The sequence below is a fragment of the Pollachius pollachius genome (assembly GCF_949987615.1).
Source record: "Pollachius pollachius genome assembly, chromosome: 15".
Lineage (NCBI taxonomy): Eukaryota > Metazoa > Chordata > Actinopteri > Gadiformes > Gadidae > Pollachius > Pollachius pollachius.
The window spans coordinates 2,440,623-2,460,401 of NC_136948.1; the positions used below are offsets into that span (position 1 = coordinate 2,440,623).

General features: G+C 53.0%; 2 protein-coding genes across 2 annotated transcripts in view; one reads left to right on the forward strand and one right to left on the reverse strand.

Moving 5' to 3' along the window:
* heatr5a (HEAT repeat containing 5a) overlaps positions 1-18,557 on the reverse strand; it is a 27,048-nt gene extending 8,491 nt beyond the window's left edge. The window contains exons 1-31 of the mRNA XM_079751823.1: positions 18,440-18,557; positions 17,864-18,059; positions 17,434-17,645; positions 16,861-16,969; positions 14,896-15,045; positions 14,231-14,402; positions 13,578-13,738; positions 12,487-12,736; positions 12,277-12,399; positions 11,373-11,623; positions 10,803-10,914; positions 10,412-10,564; positions 10,159-10,258; positions 9,859-9,968; positions 9,083-9,252; positions 8,793-8,956; positions 8,578-8,683; positions 8,156-8,346; positions 7,770-7,929; positions 7,375-7,570; positions 7,018-7,187; positions 5,183-5,209; positions 4,856-5,000; positions 4,314-4,496; positions 3,334-3,549; positions 2,442-2,620; positions 2,222-2,290; positions 1,924-2,103; positions 1,628-1,838; positions 765-869; positions 286-420 (exon numbers count right to left, since the gene is read on the reverse strand). Of these exons, the coding sequence (XP_079607949.1) occupies positions 286-420; positions 765-869; positions 1,628-1,838; positions 1,924-2,103; positions 2,222-2,290; positions 2,442-2,620; positions 3,334-3,549; positions 4,314-4,496; positions 4,856-5,000; positions 5,183-5,209; positions 7,018-7,187; positions 7,375-7,570; positions 7,770-7,929; positions 8,156-8,346; positions 8,578-8,683; positions 8,793-8,956; positions 9,083-9,252; positions 9,859-9,968; positions 10,159-10,258; positions 10,412-10,564; positions 10,803-10,914; positions 11,373-11,623; positions 12,277-12,399; positions 12,487-12,736; positions 13,578-13,738; positions 14,231-14,402; positions 14,896-15,045; positions 16,861-16,969; positions 17,434-17,645; positions 17,864-17,989 (4,636 nt within the window). The 5' untranslated portion in view covers positions 17,990-18,059; positions 18,440-18,557. The remainder of the gene's footprint in view (positions 1-285; positions 421-764; positions 870-1,627; positions 1,839-1,923; positions 2,104-2,221; positions 2,291-2,441; positions 2,621-3,333; positions 3,550-4,313; positions 4,497-4,855; positions 5,001-5,182; positions 5,210-7,017; positions 7,188-7,374; positions 7,571-7,769; positions 7,930-8,155; positions 8,347-8,577; positions 8,684-8,792; positions 8,957-9,082; positions 9,253-9,858; positions 9,969-10,158; positions 10,259-10,411; positions 10,565-10,802; positions 10,915-11,372; positions 11,624-12,276; positions 12,400-12,486; positions 12,737-13,577; positions 13,739-14,230; positions 14,403-14,895; positions 15,046-16,860; positions 16,970-17,433; positions 17,646-17,863; positions 18,060-18,439) is intronic.
* A 92-nt stretch (positions 18,558-18,649) lies between these two features.
* hikeshi (heat shock protein nuclear import factor hikeshi) lies at positions 18,650-19,714 on the forward strand. The gene has a single exon (XM_079752044.1). It carries the CDS (start codon positions 18,841-18,843, stop codon positions 19,441-19,443), a length of 603 nt encoding a protein of 200 aa, XP_079608170.1. The 5' UTR covers positions 18,650-18,840; the 3' UTR covers positions 19,444-19,714.
* Positions 19,715-19,779: the final 65 nt, after the last annotated feature.

Here is a 19,779-nt window from a genome sequence, read left to right on the forward strand (position 1 = left end):
GTATATAGTAGTGTATAACACTATGCTGTATACAGTAGTGTATAACACTATGGTGTATATGGTAGTGTATAACACTATGGTGTATATTGTAGTGTATAACACTATGCTATATATAGTAGTGTATAACACTATGCTGTATAACACTATGCTGTATATGGTAGTGTATAACACTATGCTGTATATGGTAGTGTATGACACTATGCTGTATATAGTAGTGTATAACACTATGCTGTATATGGTAGTGTATAACACTATGCTGTATAGTAGTATATAATACGTCCTCACCCAGGATGAGGTTCAGCCTGTCCGTGCTGATGTCCTCCGGGCTCTTGGCTCGGCCCCCAGAGCCCCTCTGACCCATGGAGGTGGGCGTGGCCGGGCGAGACAGGTGGGCTGGCTCCTCCTCTGACATCACAAAGCCTGGAACACCAATATTAGTATACACTTTATACTACCTTTAACCTTTTAGCAGTATAAAGGAGTATAGAGGAGTATGTACAGGAGCATGCATAGGAGTATGTACAGGACTATATAGGGGTTTGTACAGGACTAGGAGGAGTATAGAGGGGTATGTTCAGGAGTAGGAGGGGTATAGAGGAGTATAGAGGAGTATGTTCAGGAGTAGGAGGAGTATAGAGGAGTATGTACAGGAGTATATATGGGTTTGTACAGGAGTAGGAGGTGTATAGAGGAGTATACAGGAGTAAAAGGAGTATGTCGTGGAGTACGTGAGGAGTATGTGGGGGGTGGGAGCAGCAGCTGACCGGTGCTCTGCAGCCAGAGGGCCGAGGCGTGGAGGATGGGAGCCCAGCAGGAGGTGTAGTGACTCCTGGCCTGCTGCTTCGTCTCCGCCGTGAAGAACACTCCTCCTGCAACCGCAACACTAACCCTGTCACAACACTAACCCTGTCACAACGTTAACCCTGTTACAACCTTCACCCTGTCACAACGTTAACCCTGTCACAACGTTAACCCTGTCACAACCTTCACCCTGTCACAACGTTAACCCTGTCACAACCTTCACCCTGTCACAACGTTAACCCTGTCTCACCATCCACCCTGTCTCACCATCCACCCTGTCTCACCATCCACCCTGTCTCAACACCCACCCTGTCACAACAGTCACCCCGTCACAACCTCTATCCTGTCACAACATCCACCCTGTCACAACCTTCACCCTGTCACAACATCCACCCTGTCACAACCTTCACCCTGTCACAACATCCACCCTGTCACAACATCCACCCTGTCACAACCTCCACCCTGTCACAACCTCCACCCTGTCACAACCTTCACCCTGTCACACCATTCACCCTGTCACAACCGTCACCCTGTCACACCATCCACCCTGTCACAACCGTCACCCTGTCACACCATCCACCCTGTCACAACCGTCACCCTGTCACAACCTTCACCCTGTCACAACCGTCACCCTGTCACACCATCCACCCTGTCACAACCGTCACCCTGTCACACCATCCACCCTGTCACAACCGTCACCCTGTCACACCATCCACCCTGTCACAACCGTCACCCTGTCACAACCTTCACCCTGTCACAACCGTCACCCTGTCACACCATCCACCCTGTCACAACCGTCACCCAGCCACACGGCGCCCTCCCCTACCGGCCGCGGGGAGCTGAGCTGCGTCGTCCTGGGGGAGGGTCAGAGCGGAGTGGTCCTGCAGCGCTGCCAGCCACAGCCGGCTCAGCGTCGGGAGATCTGATTGGACCAGCTCCAGTAGGTCCGCCCCCACGGCCACAGACCCCGAGTCCTCATTGGTCGGCTCCTCCGGCCCGGGGGCGCCGCCCTGCCTCTGCACCGCCACGATGTACACCTGGGGGGGACGGACACAGCGCTGGTCAGGAGGCTGTGGTTACCGTCGGCAACCAGGGTCACGTGACGCCGGGATCCGAGCTGACCTCCGCCCAGGCCTGGAGCACCGCCAGCGTTTCCATGGTGACGGCGGCCTCGTTGTAGAGCGGGCTGGGCCGGTCCCGCCCCCCCTGGAGCTTGGCCAATGAGGAGACGAGGAGCTGGTGGACGCGGCGCAGGTCCCGCAGGTCGCTGACGACCCCGCTGGACAGCCAGGCGCTGCACACCTACAGACGGGGTCAGAGGTCACCGGGTCAGAGGTCACCGGGTCAGAGGTCACAGGGTCAGAGGTCACAGGGTCAGAGGTCAAAGGATGACACGGTATGTGATGATGATGATGATGACCTGGCAGGCCTTAGCAGTGATATCAGGGGGGGCATCGGCTGCGAAGGCTGGTCTGAGGGCCGCCCCGACCTAAACACACACACACACACACACACACACACACACACACACACACACACACACACACACACACACACACACACACACAGTTCAGTGTGCTTGTGAGGACCTTGACAGGCTCTGCATGCGTGCGAGTGTCTGATATATGTGGGTATTCTACGTTGGCCTGGTACTGCTCCAGCAGGCTGTGTCCAGGGAACTCGGGCTCCGGGGAGGAGGAGAAGGTCCTGATGATCAGCAGCAGAGCCTGGAGCCCGGCCAGACGCACTGCGTCGCTGGAGTCGGTGGCCGCCATGAAGGACATCCTCACCAGCTCTCCCAGGTGGAGAACCAGGAAGTCTGCAACACACGGCCAGCTAGGGTCGCTCTGGATACATACATCTATATAGATGTATATACATCTCTATACATCTATATAGATCTATATAGATAGATGTATCTATATAAATCTATATAGATCTATATAGATAGATGTATCTATATAGATCTCCAAAGCCACTTACAACACGCACAAGATCAGAGTGTGTGTGAGTGAGTGAGTGAGTAAGTGAGTCAGTGAGTGAGTGAGTGAGAAAGAGCGAGAGTGAGTGAGTGAGAAAGAGTGAGTGAGAGAGTCTGTGAGTGAGTGAGAAAGAGTGAGTGAGTGAGAGAGAAAGAGTGAGAGTGAGTGAGTGAGTGAGAGAGAGAGAGTTTGTGAGTGAGTGAGAGAGAAAGAGTGAGTGTGAGTGAGTGAGTGAGAGAGAAAGAATGAGTGAGAAAGAGTGAGTGAGTGAGCGAGAAAGAGTGAGTGTGAGTGAGTGAGTAGGAGTGAGTGAGTGAGAGTGAGTGAGAGAGAAAGAGTGAGTGAGAAAGAGTGAGTGAGTGAGAGAGAAAGAGTGAGTGTGAGTGAGTGAGTGAGTGAGAAGGAGTGAGTGAGTGAGAGTGAGTGAGAGAGAAAGAGTGAGTGAGAAAGAGTGAGTGAGTGAGAGAGAAAGAGTGAGTGTGAGTGAGTGAGTGAGTGAGAAGGAGTGAGTGAGTGAGAGTGAGTGAGTGAGTCTGTCTGTCTGTCTCACCCTCGGTCTGGACCTGCCGTAGCTCCTGAGCCAGGGTGATGTCGAAGTGGGCGGGGCCGGCGTTCTGGCTCAGCTCCAGCAGCCGGCCCACGCAGCGCGCGGCGAAGACCCGCGTCCGCCAGCCCAGGGCGCTGAAGGGTCCCGCCCCCTCTGGGACCGCCCGGAACACCGCCCAGTCGTCACCCCCCTCCTCCTCCGGCTCCACCGCGCCCGAGTCTGGGGGCAGAGGAACACGCTAAGAACACGCTAGAGGAACAGGCTAGTGAAACATGTAGAAGAACACGCTAAGAACACGCTAGAGGAACAGGATAGTGAAACATGTAGAGGAACACGCTAAGAACACGCCAGAGGAACATGGTAGTGACACATGGAGAGGAACACGCTAAGAACACGCTAGAGGAACACGCTAAGCACACGCTAGAGGAACAGGCTAGTGAAACATGTAGAGGAACACGCTAAGAACACGCTAGAGGAACAGGCTAGTGAAACATGTAGAAGAACACGCTAAGAACACGCTAGAGGAACAGGCTAGTGAAACATGTAGAGGAACACGCTAAGAACACGCTAGAGGAACAGGATAGTGAAACATGTAGAGGAACACGCTAGAGGAACACGGTAGTGACACATGGAGAGGAACATGCTAGTGGCACGCTAAGAACACGTTAGAGGAACAGGCTAGTGACACATGGAGAGGAACACGCTAAGAACACGCTAGAGGAACACATGTAGAGGAACATGCTAGTGACACACTAGTGACATGTAGTGACACATGTAGAGGAACACGCAAGTGACACATGGAGAGGAACACGCTAGTGACACATGTAGTGACACACATGTAGAGGACACGCTGGATGTAACATGTTAGTTTCAAATGTTAGTGTAACATGTTGGATGTAACATGTTAAGTGTAACATGTTAGTGTCCCATGTTGGATGTAATATGTTGGTTGCGCGTCGTAGAGTGTAACCATGGCGACGGACCGGAGGAGGCAGACAGGACGTCCTTGCAGAGCTTGATCCAGGGGAGCAGCTTCCCCCTCTGGACCGCCGAGACCAGGAGGTGTACCAGGGTCTCCTGGACGTCCCTCCGGATCACCTCCTCCTGCTCCTGGTCCAGCAGGAGGAACAGCGCCCCCTCCAGGCCCACCTCCTTCAGGGTCAGCTCTGAGGACAGCATAGATATACACAGGATAGATACACACATGATAGATATATACACTATAGATATATACACAGTATAGATATACACAGTATAGATTTGTACAGTATAGATATATACAGGATAGACATACACAGTATAGATGAGCACAGTATAGATATATGCAGTATAGATATACATTGTTTATGTTTGAACAGTATAATATACTCAGTATAGATGTATAAAGTATAGATATACACAGTATAGATATATACAGTATAAATCCAGACAGTATAGATGGACACAGTATAGGTATATACAGTATAGATCTATAGATCCATCCAGTACAGTGTGTGTATATACCGTGTGTAGAGTGTGTATGTACCTAGCTGGGAGTGGTCCCTACGATGCAGCTCCTTCACCAGGCCCACAGCGTGCTGGGCCACCTGCAGAGCCCCCCGCTGGACCAGCTGTCTGACACACGACAGCACCGAGCCACGCACACACACGTAGGAGCAGCACACACCCACCTGCACACGCACACAAACACACACACTAGATTTTAATATACACAACTTCAGAATTGGCAGGTAGGTTCAATATTGAAAGGCACAGTACATGAAGGATAGATATCCACACGCACATGCAAACACACACACACACCTACAGTATATATCTATATCTATAGATCTATATTTGAGGACAGACCTACCAGCACGGAGCTGTCCAACAACATCTCCTGCAAACGCAAACAAAAACATGGGAAGTATTAGTACTCACTGAGATGTGTGATAGAAGTACTCTGGTACCCACACTGAGGACAGGTGGATTGTAGTATCAGTAGTATTAGTTGTAGTACTAGTAGTACTCTGGTACTCACATAGAGGACAGGTGGATTGTAGTATCAGTAGAAGTAGTAACAGTAGTAGTACTGTAGTACTCACGGGCCCAATCCCAATGCCCGGACTCAAGGACTCACAGACTTTATTGCGCGTTCTCGCGAAATTATTAAGGCTTTAGGGCTATCCCAATGTCGAATTCTAAAGGGCGTGAGGGTTTGAGTCCACACTTACCGAGCCCTTTCCGTAAGTCCACATCAGCGCAGACTTTGCTTAAGGGAATTACCCACAGTTCAAAGCGTTCTGACATTTTCCGCGTAGACCATAGGGAAATCCGGACATTAGGAAGGCAAACAACAAGGCGACGTTACTGTCAATGCGCGATCAGATGGGAATTTCCTTATTTTAATGAGCCGATCATTTGGATCAGCTCACCAACAAGAGCCAGCTTTTTTGCTCCCAAACGGCTATTCATATTACTACTTATACCTTTTATAATTCAGCCAAATGTAGCCCGTTCTGATTTATGTTTAGTATGTGTAGGCCAATAATCACCTTAATTATTCAATACATCCTTTATACTGAAGTATTCAAAAGTAAAAATTAGATTTTCTAATATCAATAAATTGCTGTAGCCGATTGTTTTCATTGCATTTACAAAAGAACAAAAATAAAAACTAAAAATGAGAATTCCCAAACCGGCAAGTGTCAGCAACATCTTTGCCATTAAACGTTGCCAAGGTAACATGTGCTCTCGTGAAGTGCTGTCCCAATCCCATATATACCTATCTGAGGCCTCGTGGCCTCACACACGCGCTCGCTTTGCACCTGAGATCAATTAAGTCCTTAGTCCTTAGTCCTTAGTCCTCAGGGCTCACTTTGGGATTGGGCCACACAGAGGAGCGGTACCAGGCGTTCCAGGTGGATTGTAGTATTAGAATTACTAGTAGTATTAGTAGTAGTACTGCAGTACTCACACAGAGGAGCGGTACCAGGCGCTCCAGGTGGATTGTAGTATTAGTACTAGTAGTAACAGTAGTAGTACTGCAGTACTCACACAGAGGAGCGGTACCAGGCGCTCCAGGTGGATTGTAGTATTAGTAGTATCAGTAGTAGTACTGTAGTACTCACACAGAGGAGCGGTACCAGGCGCTCCAGGTGGATTGTAGTATTAGTATTAGTACTGTAGTACTCACACAGAGGAGCGGTACCAGGCGCTCCAGGTGGATTGTAGTATTAGTACTAGTAGTAACAGTAGTAGTACTGCAGTACTCACACAGAGGAGCGGTACCAGGCGCTCCAGGTGGATTGTAGTATTAGTATTAGTACTGTAGTACTCACACAGAGGAGCGGTACCAGGCGCTCCAGGTGGATTGTAGTATTAGTATTAGTACTGTAGTACTCACACAGAGGAGCGGTACCAGGCGCTCCAGGTGGATTGTAGTATTAGTACTAGTAGTAACAGTAGTAGTACTACAGTACTCACACAGAGGAGCGGTACCAGGCGCTCCAGGTGGATTGTAGTATTAGTAGTAGCAGTAGTAGTACTGTAGTACTCACACAGAGGAGCGGTACCAGGCGCTCCAGGTGGATTGTAGTATTAGTAGTATCAGGAGTAGTACTGCAGTACTCACACAGAGGAGCGGTACCAGGCGCTCCAGGTGGATTGTAGTATTAGTAGTATCAGTAGTAGTACTGTAGTACTCACACAGAGGAGCGGTACCAGGCGCTCCAGGTGGATGTGGGCGGGGCAGAACAGGTAGAGGTTCTGGAGGCAGGAGACCAGCTGGGACTGGACCAGGGGGTCCGGAGTGGTCTGCAGCATCCAGCACGCCAACACACAGCTGGCACGCAGCACAGACACCGCAGGCCGCGCGCCTACACACACACACACACACACACACACACACACACACAGGTTAATGAGGAAAACATATGTATATTAACTAATATATTTCAGAAGAAGAAGAATAATGTGTGTGGGGCAGAGTGAGTGAGTGAGTGAGTGAGTGAGTGAGTGAGTGAGTGAGTGAGTGAGTGAGTGAGAGAGAGAGAGATTGCTGACTCTGTAGCTCGGGTCCCAGGGCGCTTGTGAGCGCGTGCAGAAGGCGTCCGAGGGCGCGGGGCAGGCCGGGGGGGGAGGGGGGGGAGGAGAGCAGCAGCTGCACCAGGTGACCGACCGACGGCTCACACACCGACACACACACGCCCCCCCCGCTGGGCACGTCTAGGAGGACACACACACCGTACACACACCACGTCTACACACACACACACACACACACCAGATGTAATTGATAAAAAATCTGTAGAAAGTATAATTCAATTATTATTATTATAAGTTACACTTCTTACTGAGAGGCTGCGTGTGTGTGTGTGTGTGTGTGTGTGTGTGTGTGTGTGTGTGTGTGTGTGTGTGTGTGTGTGTGTGTGTGTGTGTGTGTGTGTGTGTGTGTGTACCTGGAGCTCAGGTGAGCTGGTGTCCTGGGCCAGGGTGTTGAGGACCCCCAGACAGGAAGTGAGGTGTTGGGGCGATTGGACTCCGCCCACGTAGCGGTACAGCGCCCCCACGGCAAGGGCGTGGCCGCTCCGCGCCACTGCATCCCTCCCTGACCGCAGCCTGCAGCACACCAGTACAATAAAACCAGTACACCCAGTACAATGCTACCAGTACAACACACCAAGTACAATAAAACCAGTACACCCAGTACAGCACACCCAGTACAACACAACACTCTTGTACCTCTCCAGACAGACTAAAGACAGTGTGTGTGTAGTGGTCAGTGTGTACCTCTCCAGACAGACTACAAACAGTGTGTGCGTAGTGTGTAGTGGTCAGTGTGTACCTCTCCAGACAGACTAAAGACAGTGTGTGTGTGAATCCAGGGTCGTTGACGGCCTGCACCAGTCTGGCCAGGCCCTCGGAGGCCGCAAGGCGCAGCAGGGGACTCGAGTTCTCCAGAGCCCCGACCAAAAGGGCCAGCGCTGGGGCCCGCAGCTCCTCCGGCCCCAGGCTGAGGCCGGCGCTGCCCAGGTGCTGGGGAGAGGGATGAAGGCAGCGTCCGGTATCACAAAGGGCCGCCTCAGGGGACAACGATAGGCTAAGGGTGTTTGATGATTAAATAAGTCGGGTTAAAGGTCCCGTACAACGGCCCACGATACGCAAACAGACGTCATCTAAGAACGGGGTCACCGCCCAAAACAGGCAGGGATCAACTGTCCAGAATACAGCTGGGTATGTTCCATAGACACACATGTGGCGCAGTACCTTCAGCAGGCTGCAGAGAGCAGCACACACGTGGGTCTGGACCGTCTGCTGCTTCTGTCCCTTCAGCTGGTCCAGCGAGCGGGAGAACTGCTCAAGGATCTGCAGCCTGGGAGGAGGGACCGATCACGGGTTGGTAACCCGGCAGGTCATCTGGCCAGCAAGCTGGTTAGTAAGTTAGTTACCTGTTAGCAGTGATGACCTAGTTAGGGAGTTACCTGTGCGCGGTGATGACCTGGGGGAACAGCTCTCCAAACAGCTGGACGGCGGCAGCTGTCAGCGCCACGGCCGGGGGGAGGGGGGCCGGGCTGTCCTCCCCCCCGTCGCAGAGAGAGAAGGGGTCGTTGTCAAGGTTACCGCCTCCCACACTGCTGCTATGGAGCTGAGAGGGGAGGGGCGAGAGGAAGTTCATCAGACCACATCGAACCAACTTCCGCCTCGACTAAACACTGGAATTCCCCTCTGCAGACGGACGGAGGGACCAGAGACAGGATGTGATGTCACCCACCCTCTCCTCGATGGAGCCGCGGCCGGGGGGGCCGAAGGCGGGGCCCACCAGCATCAGGTCGTCGTGGCGACAGAGCGGGGGGAGCAGGGTGAGGTCGGAGCACGGCTGGGTGGCGTTCTCCGGGCCGGAGAGGTCGCTGAGCAGCTCCTTCATCACCATGCCGTAGCTCTCTGAGGAAGAGGAGCCACGGGTTCCGTTATGACATCACAACGTCTTCTGTTATAAGATCACAACATGTTCTGTTATGACATCACAAAGCCTTTTGTTATGACATCACAACGTGTCCCGTTATGACATCAGAACATGTTCTGTTATGACATCACAATGTCTTCTGTTATGACATCAGAACATGTTTTGTTATGACATCAGTACATGTTTTGTTATGACATCAGAACATGTCCTGTTATGATATCAGAACATGTTCTGTTATGACATCACAACGTCTTCTGTTATGACATCAGAACATGTTCTGTTATGACATCACAACGTCTTCTGTTATGACATCAGAACATGTTTTGTTATGACATCAGAACATGTCCTGTTATGACATCGGAACATGTTTTGTTATGACACCACAACATGTTTTCTTATGACACCACAACATGTTTTCTTATGACATCAGAACATGTCCTGTTATGACATCACCGTAGGTCTGAGGAGCTCCACGATGACCTCTAGGGTGAACGCTGACCTCACGTGTCGGGTTACCGCTCACACTCAAGCCGACAGAAGTGTGTTCTGAAGCTAGGTTGTGTCGTCCGTGTCGCCATGGTTACCTTGGTAGGTGTGGGGGGGCAGCAGGGCCAGGACCTGGTACAGCCTAAGTCTGTACAGGACCGCCCATGGGCGGAGGGGGGGCCCGTAGGAACGGGTCAGAGAGGAGCACCTGGGACACACACACACACACACACACACAGGCACATATAAACATACACGCACACATAAGCACACACAGAAATCTAAACACGCACGCACGCACACAGAGACACACACACACATATAGAAACACACGCACGCACACAAACAACATATTTAACATACAAAACATATACACACACACAGAGACACACACTGACTTTGCGAGCAGCGCCACGGCGCAGGCCAGAGGTGTGAGCAGGCGGCTGATGATGTCATCGGTCAGCAGCTCCCTGCAGTACAGCAGCAGGCTCTTCAACACTGCAGGACGCCACACACACACACACACACACACACACACACACACACACACGCACACAGACACACACACACAGGAGAGTTACAGGTGATCTAAGGTTAGCTTCAGGTGAGCTACAGGTGAGCTTCAGGTGAGCTTCAGGTGAAGATACTGACCGCAGAGCGCCCCAGCCCGGCCCTCTAGGGTCACCTGCCAGGTGAAGCAGTCCCCACGGTGCAGCTCCATGTCCTGCTCCCTGACGGAGGGAGGGAACACACACCTGACCAGCAGCAGCACCCGGCCCAGGTGATGCTCCATCACCGCCGTACCTGCAGGTGATCAACAGGACTGTCAGCACACGCATGATAGACAGAGCACAGGGTGGTGTAGCCCCACCTACCAGGGTGGTGTACCCCCACCTACCCAGGGTGGTGTACCCCGACCTACCCAGGGTGGTGTACCCCGACCTACCCAGGGTGGTGTACCCCGACCTACCCAGGGTGGTGTACCCCCACCTACCCGGGGTGGTGTACCCTCATGTACCCGGGGTGGTGTACCCCCACCTACCTAGGGTGCAGAGTGAAGACAGCAGCAGCCAGCCAGCCTGAGTCCTCTGCAGGGACAGGCGACTGTTCTGATTGGCCGAGCGCAGGAGGTCTTCTGCCACGCCCAGGACCAGCTGCACCACACGATGCACACAAGCAAGACAGGATACAAATAGATGAGGAGGTGAGCTACAGGTGAACTACAGGTGAGCTACAGGTGAGCTAGTCGAGAGTCACAGGTGAGCTACAGGTGAGTCACCGATGAGTCACAGGTGAGCCACAGGTGAGCCACAGGTGGGCTACAAGTTATTCAGCGGTGAGCTAAAGGTGAGCAAGTGGTGAGTCACAGGTGAGTTAGAGGTGAGCTAACGGTGAGCTACAGGCGAGCTGCAGGTGAGTCACAGGTGAGCTACAGGTTAGCTAACAGTGAGCTACAGGAGAGTCACCACTGAGATACAGGTGAGCTGCAGGTGAGCTACAGGTAAGCTACAGGCAAGCTACAGGTGAGACACAGGTGAGATACAGGCGAGCTACAGGTGGGCTACAGGTGAGTCACAGGTGAGCTCCAGGTGTAACGGCAGGTATGCAGTACCTTGGCCTTGCTGTGGGGAAGGCCCAGGGCGCAGTGCTGGGCTCCGGCCAGCAGGGCGGCGACAGCGGCACTGTACCCGGCCACGGCCTCCGGGGACGACTTCAGGGCCGCCAGGCGCTCGGCCCACCTGTCCAGCAGCACGCAGCGCTGGGAGGGCATTGCCATGGCAACGCTGCGGAGGCACCAGGCGGCGGCCAGCCGCGCTGCCGCCGCCGGGTGGAGGAGGACGGAGACCACGGTGTCCAGGAGGGCTGCGCACACACACACACGCACATGCACACGCACACACACACACATACACACACACACACACACACACACACACACACACATAAACGCAGGAAACCCCAGTTTGTTTGCAGTATTCCAGGTGCGTATATCAGGTGCGTGTGTGTACCAGGTGTGTGGACCAGGTGTGTCTACCAGGTGTGTGTTTGTCTGCCAGGTGTGCGTACCAGTTGTGCGTACCAGGTGTGTGTACCAGGTGTGTGTACGAGATGTGTCTACCAGGTGTGCGTACCAGGTGTGCATACCAGGTGTGTGTACCAGGTGTGTGTACCAGGTGTGTAACCTGTACCAGGTGTGTGTACCAGGTGTGTTACCTGTACCAGGTGTTTGTACCAGGTGTGTTACCTGTACCAGGTGTGTGTACCAGGTGTGTCACCTGTACCAGGTGTGTGTACCAGGTGTGTAACCTGTACCAGGTGTGTTACCTGTACCAGGTGTGTGTACCAGGTGTGTCACCTGTACCAGGTGTGTGTACCAGGTGTGTAACCTGTACCAGGTGTGTTACCTGTACCAGGTGTGTGTACCAGGTGTGTAACCTGTACCAGGTGTGTGTACCAGGTGCGGTACCTGTACCAGGTGTGTGTACCAGGTGTGTTACCTGTACCAGGTGCGGTACCTGTGCAGGGGTCTGTGATGAGGGGGGCTGCGGTGGAGGCCAGGCTGCGGAGGACCCGGGCCAGCTCCAGCAGATAGCACTCCAGCATGATGTGACCCTGAACCCCTTCTGGAGAACCGCTGTCTGCACACACACACACACACACATACGTAATGAGCAGCTGAGTCTGTGTGTGTGTGTGCGTGTGCGTGTGCGTGTGCGTGCTCTCACCCAGCGCCGCCGTGTGCGTGTGCACGGCCAGACAGACGTGCCTGGCGGCGTTGGCCAGGGCCTTCTCCCCCAGCAGAGGGCCCAGGACGGAGCGCAGGATGTAGGAGAGGCAGGCCCGCGTGCAGGCCGAGGAGGCGGGGCTGTGGGCAGCCCGGGGCTGGTGGGCGAGCTGCGCCAGGAGGCCCAGCAGCCTGGGGAGGCTGCCCTCCAGCCAGGAGCTGCCCATGGTGGACACCAGCACCACGCAGGCCTGCAGGGGAGGGGCCGGTTACGGTGTGCTCCTGAATCCTCGGACGCCAGGCTTCCGAGTTGCACGTTTGACGTCACTTCCGGTCTCGGAGCGTTCATAGCGCTACCGTTCGTCTTTGTGATTGTGTCATGAAGTTGGCTAGTCGTTGTTTATTGTTAGCTACACTAGCCTCTTTAGCAAACCAGCCCGAAAACAAACAACACAACTTTACATTGTATTGCACGCACAGCAAGACCGTGCAATGTACAAATTGGTGACCGGAATAAAGTAGCAATGTAATCGTGTAGTGTGTAAGAGCATTTAAAATCAACATTAAAATGACCTACGTGGTACAAATACAAAAAATATATTCTCTTCACGGGCACAGCCCTTTTGTTGAGAGCGTCATCACTGCTCTCGGTCTACTCTCAGATTTTCGAAAGATGAAGACAAAAAGGGGGCGTGCCTTCGAGAAATGCCGCAAGAAAGCTGGGAGATCTTCGACTTTTGACTCGGAAGTCTGGCGTTCGAGGATTCAGGAACAAACCATTACTATGCCGACGCAATGACGACGACGATAGGTGTCGTTGCTCTGCCAACGTAACAGTGTGGAAGATGGTAACCGAGTTGTTGCTATGCCAACGCACCAGTGTGGATGATGGTAACTGAGTGGTTGCTATGCCAACGCACCAGTGTGGATGATGGTAACTAAGTGGCTGCTATGCCAACACACCAGTGTGGATGATGGTAACCGAGTGGTTGCTATGCCAACGCACCAGTGTGGATGACGGTAACCGAGTGGTTGCTATGCAAACTCACCAGTGTGGATGATGGTAATCGAGTGGTTGCTATGCCGACTCACCTGGGCCACGCCCATGCGGACGTCCTTGCCCACGGAGCTGGTTCCCTTCAGCTTGTCTCCGCTGGCCCGCAGGAAGCTGGCCCCGCCCCTCAGGAACCCGGCCGTCAGCACGTCCATCACCTCCTCCAGGGTCCGGCCCCGCCCCCCCGGCTGCACCGCCGCTGTAGGGGTGAGGTGTGGTGTGTTGTCATGGTTACTGGGATAGACACACACTGGGGTGGATTGCTATGTTCGGCTACTATGGTATGGATCTTACGATGGTTTCTAGTGTAGTTGCGATGGTATGGATGTTGCTATGGTTACTGATGTAGTTACCGGTAAAAATGTTGCCATGGTTATAGTGTAGTTACTATGGTATGGATGTTGCTATTGTAACTGATGTAGTGACAGATATGGATGATGCTATGGTTTCTAGTGTAGTTACTATGATATGGATGTTGCTATGGTTACTGATGTAGTTACTGGTATGGATATTGGAAGGGTTACGGCTTAGCTACCATGGTATGGTACGTTGCCATGGCAACAGATGTCATTACCGGTACTCCTATATTACCGGTACTCCACTGTCATTACCGGTACTCCACTGTGTTACTACGTAACACAGTGTTGAGTGATGTGGATATTCTCCCCTGGTGGGGCCGTGTCCTGCGTACCGATTGGCTGCCGTGGCTGGAGGGCGGCGGCCAGCAGGGTGCCCAGCAGTCTGGCCACGCCCACTCGCACCTGATAGGTGGAGCCCTCGAAGGCCCTGCAGCAGAGGGTGGCCATGTTGTGCAGCTCAGTGGACCAGAGGAAGACGGCCTCGCGCTGCAGCTCCAACAGACACTGGCACACAAGACACACATTCAGCTACACACACACGCACCTATACATACCGAGAACTACACACACCTGTTCACAATATATACAACCTACAACTACACACACCCAGACACAATATAGAACCACACACCTACGTATACAAACATACAACTACACACACCTTTACACAATACATACCTACACACACACACACCTATACATACCTAGAGCTACACACACCTATACACAATATACAACCTACAACTACACACACCCATACCTATACATACCTACAACTACACAAACCTACACACACCTATAACTACAGACAAATATACACAATATATATACCTACAGACACCTGCGACAACACACATATACACATCCTAAAATGACACACACACACACACACACACACACACACACACACACACACACACACACACACACACACACACACACACACACACACACACACACACACACACAGAGGGGTCTCAGGGGGGGCTGTGGTTACCATGGCAGCGGCCCAGCGGACCCCCATCGAGCGGTCGGTCAGGGAGGCCCGGGCCACCTTGTAGATCTCCCGGTGGCACGGGGCGGCGCCGGAACCGGATCCCCGCAGAACCCGCTCCACCGCCAGCAGGATCTCATATCGGCCCTGGGACTGGAACCCAACACACGTTAGAGAGAACCAGCCCTGGGACTGGAACCCAACACACGTTATAGAGAGAACCAGCCCTGGGACTGGAACCCAACACACGTTATAGAGAGAACCGGACCTGGGACTAGAACCCAACACACGTTATAGAGAACCAGCCCTGGAACTGGAACCCAACACACGTTATAGAGAGAACCGGACCTGGGACTAGAACCCAACACACGTTATAGAGAGAACCAGCCCTGATGGGACTGGAACCCAACACACGTTAGAGAGAACCGGCCCTGGGACTAGAACCCAACACACGTTATAGAGAGAACCGGTCCTGGGACTGGAACCCAACACACGTTATAGAGAACCAGCCCTGGAACTGGAACCCAACACACGTTATAGAGAACCAGCCCTGGAACTGGAACCCAACACACGTTATAGAGAGAACCAGCCCTGATGGGACCGGAACCCAACACACGTTAAAGAGAGAACCAGCCCTGAGACTGGAACCCAACACACGTTATAGAGAGAACCAGCCCTGATGGGACTGGAACCCAACACACGTTATAGAGAACCAGCCCTGATGGGACTGGAACCCAACACACGTTATAGAGAACCAGCCCTGATGGGACTGGAACCCAACACACGTTATAGAGAGAACCAGCCCTGGGACTGGAACCCAACAAACGTTATAGAGAGAACCAGCCCTGGGACTGGAACCCAACACACGTTATAGAGAGAACCAGCCCTGGGACTGAAACCCAGCACACGTTATAGAGAGAACCAGCCCTGGGACTGGAACCCAACACAAGTTATAGAGAACCAGCCCTGGGACTGGAACCCAACACACGTTATAGAGAGAACCAGCACAGGGACTAGAACCCAACACACGTTATAGAGAACCAGCCCTGGGACTGGAACCCAACACACGTTATAGAGAACCAGCCCTGATGGGACTGGAACCCAACACACGTTATAGAGAACCAGCCCTGATGGGACTGGAACCCAACACACGTTATAGAGAGAACCAGCCCTGGGACTGGAACCCAACACACGTTATAGAGAGAACCAGCCCTGGGACTGAAACCCAGCACACGTTATAGAGAGAACCAGCCCTGGGACTGGAACCCAACACAAGTTATAGAGAACCAGCCCTGGGACTGGAACCCAACACACGTTATAGAGAGAACCAGCACAGGGACTAGAACCCAACACACGTTATAGAGAACCAGCCCTGGGACTGGAACCCAACACACGTTATAGAGAACCAGAGGTGATGGGACTGGAACCCAACACACGTTAAAGAGAGAACCAGCCCTGGGACTGGAACCCAACACACGTTATAGAGAGAACCGGCCCTGGGACTGGAACCCAACACACGTTATAGAGAGAACTAGCCCTGGGACTGGAACCCAACACACGTTATAGAGAGAACCGGCCCTGGGACTGGAACCCAACACACGTTAAAGAGAGAACCAGCCCTGGGACTGGAACCCAACACACGTTATAGAGAGAACCAGCCCTGGGACTGGAACCCAACACACGTTAGAGAGAACCGGCCCTGGGACTGGAACCCAACACACGTTAGAGAGAACCAACCCTGGGACTGGAACCCAACACACGTTATAGAGAACCAGCCCTGGGACTACAACCCAACACACGTTATAGAGAGAACCAGCCCTGGGACTGGAACCCAACACAGGTTATGGGACTAGAACCCAGCAGAGTATGAGAACCGGGACTAGAACCCAGCAGAGTATGAGAACCGTGACTAGAACCCAGCAGGGCATGAGAACCGGGACTAGAACCCAGCAGGGTATGGGGTCGTACCTCAGCATTCCTGAAGGCCTTCAGCAGGTTGCCCAGCGAGTCGTTAAAGGAGTGGAGCAACGTCCGGCCCAGATGCTCATACAGAGAGCCCAGACAGGCTATCGCCGCACTGACAAACACACACACACACACACACACACACACACACACACACACACACACACGCACACACTAAGATGTCACGTTTCAAGTTTAGAAGTAGTGCCATTTCTGAGCGTTCATGTGGGTCTGTCTCAAATTACTTTTGTTTGTCTCAAAGTATGTTGTCTGTGTATAAGTCTGTCTGTCTGTGTTACAGTCTGTCCGTCTGTTTTCAAGTCTGTCTGCCTGTCCCTCTGTCCATACTAAAGTCTGTCTGTCTGTGATAAAAGTCTGTCTGTGTTACTGTCTGCCTGCCTGTCTGTCTGTGTTAAAGTCTGCCTGTCTGTGTTAAAGTCTGTCCGTCTGTGTTAAAGTCTGTTTGCTTGTCTGTCTGTCTGTGTTAAAGTCTGTCTGTCTGTGTTAAAGTCTATCTGCCTGTGTTAACGTCTATCTGCCTGTCTGTCTGTGTTAAAGTCTGTCTGCCTGTCTCACAGTCTGGTGGGGAGGCTGGAGGGGGCGTCGTCCTTGCTGCGGATGATGGCGTTGCACATGTCCACCGATTGGCCAGCTGAGAGGGGGTCTCCCAGCCGGTACAGCAGGGCCAGGCAGTGGGCCAATAGGCAGCGGGTGGGCGGGCCAGGGGAACCGGTCAGAACCGCCTGGAGCTGGTTCACCAGACGCACCTGGTTCGCCTTCACCTCCACCTGGAGAGAGACAGACAGGTGAGAGAGAGAGACAGGTTACAGAGAGACAGGTTAAGTAGAGAGACCGGTTATGGAGAGAGACAGGTCATAGAGACAAACTGGTCATAGAGACAGACAGGTCAGAGAGAGAGACAGGTCATAGAGAGACAGGTTATAAAGAGAGACAGGTCATAGAGACAAACTGGTCATAGAGACAAGACAGGTTATGAGAGTCTCACCCGGGTGGCAGCAGGCAGGAGGTGCTTCAGGTTGGTCAGCCACTGGAAGACGACCTCTGACCTCTGGGGCACCCCCAGGAGGGCGCACGCCTCCTCATCCAGCAGGAGGCTGTGGTCCTGCTCCATCCTCTCTCCTCCTCCTCCTCTCTCCTCTTATGGGGAAACTCTTCTGCTGTAGGTCATTATTCTGAACCTCCTTGGGTGAAGAGAGGAGAGGAGAGGACAGGGGGAGAGGAGGAGAAGAGAGGGGAGGAGAGGAGAGGAGAGGAGAGGAGAGGGGAGGGAGGTTTATAACAATGACCTGAAGACTGACTACCAGCTAATGAATCATTCAGTATCTAGAAATAGATCCACCCTACTCTCGCTCTCTCACACACACACACACACACACACACACACCTCTATTCTCTACGGTGATAAAATATATAAACCCACTTAGTTGTCCTATCGTTCATTAAATTAAAACTGGTTAGAGGTTCAGTGAGTTAAGAACTTGTTTTTCCAGAGCTAAGCTATGAGATCACACAGCAGACCAATAAAGTAGATAGAATCAGACCAATTGGGTCGATAAATCACCTCAGCCCTTGACTCCAACGCGGCGCTCTGAGCAGGTACTTCACGGTTTATTTAGGACTAACGTGGCAGTTAAACCTCTGTCTGTAACTCCTCTAAACTACTGCTAGCTGTTAGCAGATCACAAGGATAGCCAGTCGACTACCGAACCGTCGAACACGCCCAACAGGACCTGTCCAGGCTGCAGAGCCGATAGTCGAGCTGTGGATGAGGGGGCAGGACAGAAGTTTCTCTCCAACACTCCGAGAATATCAACAGAACCCTGAAGTTATTATTGATTACTGTCGACACAACCACGGCGGGGCGGGTTTATTCTCTACGGGATTAGACCCGGTAAGAAGTGAGTCTAGTGTGTGGCTCCCGCTAGCCTGGTGCTAGCCTGGCGCTAGCTGTGGTCCTGCGGTATGTTGGGCTGCCTGGTGGCGGGCCGGCTGGTCCAGACCGACCCGGTCAGGGTCGCTGGGGATAAGTTCGTGTTCAACCTAGCGGACTACGAGAGTGTGAACCATGTGGTGGTGTTCCTGTTGGGCACGGAGCCCTTCCCGGCCGGAATGGGGGGCGCCGTGTACTTCTCGTTCCCCGACCCGGCGGCGGGGGGACAGGTGTGGCAGCTGCTCGGCTTCATCACCAACGAGAAGCCGAGCGCCATCTTCAAGATCTCCGGCCTGAAGGCGGGAGAGGCAGGAGGCGCCCACCCCTTCGGGACGATGGGGGCCGCCTCCCCGGCCATCTGCATGGCCCAGGTCGGGGTGTCCGTGGAGGCGCTGGACCAGCTAGCCCAGCAGACCCCGGTGTCGGCCGCCACCGTGTCCACCGTGGACCCCTTCATGCAGTTCACGCAGAAGATGCTGGACAGTGTGTACAACTTTGCGTGTTCGTTCTCCGTCACCCAGGCCCAGATGACCCCCAGCCCCAGCGAGACCTTCATCCCGTCCAGCTGCATCCTCCGCTGGTACGAGAACTTCCAGCGACGGCTGGCCCAGAACCCCACCTTCTGGAAAAGCTGAACGACCCCCAGCGCCCGGAGCGGGACGGGGTCGCCGTCCCGCCCCTGGGGGGTCCTTGTTGCCAAAGCAGAGCCGCTGCATGATGATGTCCTTAACCAGACCCAAACATATTTATTTAAAGGGTTTTAACTTTGCTATCTAGTTGCTAAGCTCTTCACTCTGCGCATCACATATTCGGCTCGGATTTAAATAATAAAAGTATATTAACAAGGTTCTAGTCCTTGAATGCTTCTGAGGCTTCTGAAGTGTGTAATAGTGATTTATTCATCTGGTGTACACGTGACCCTGCCGTGCTCCACTAAAGTCCTACTCTATATCAGCCTGAGTCTTCAGATC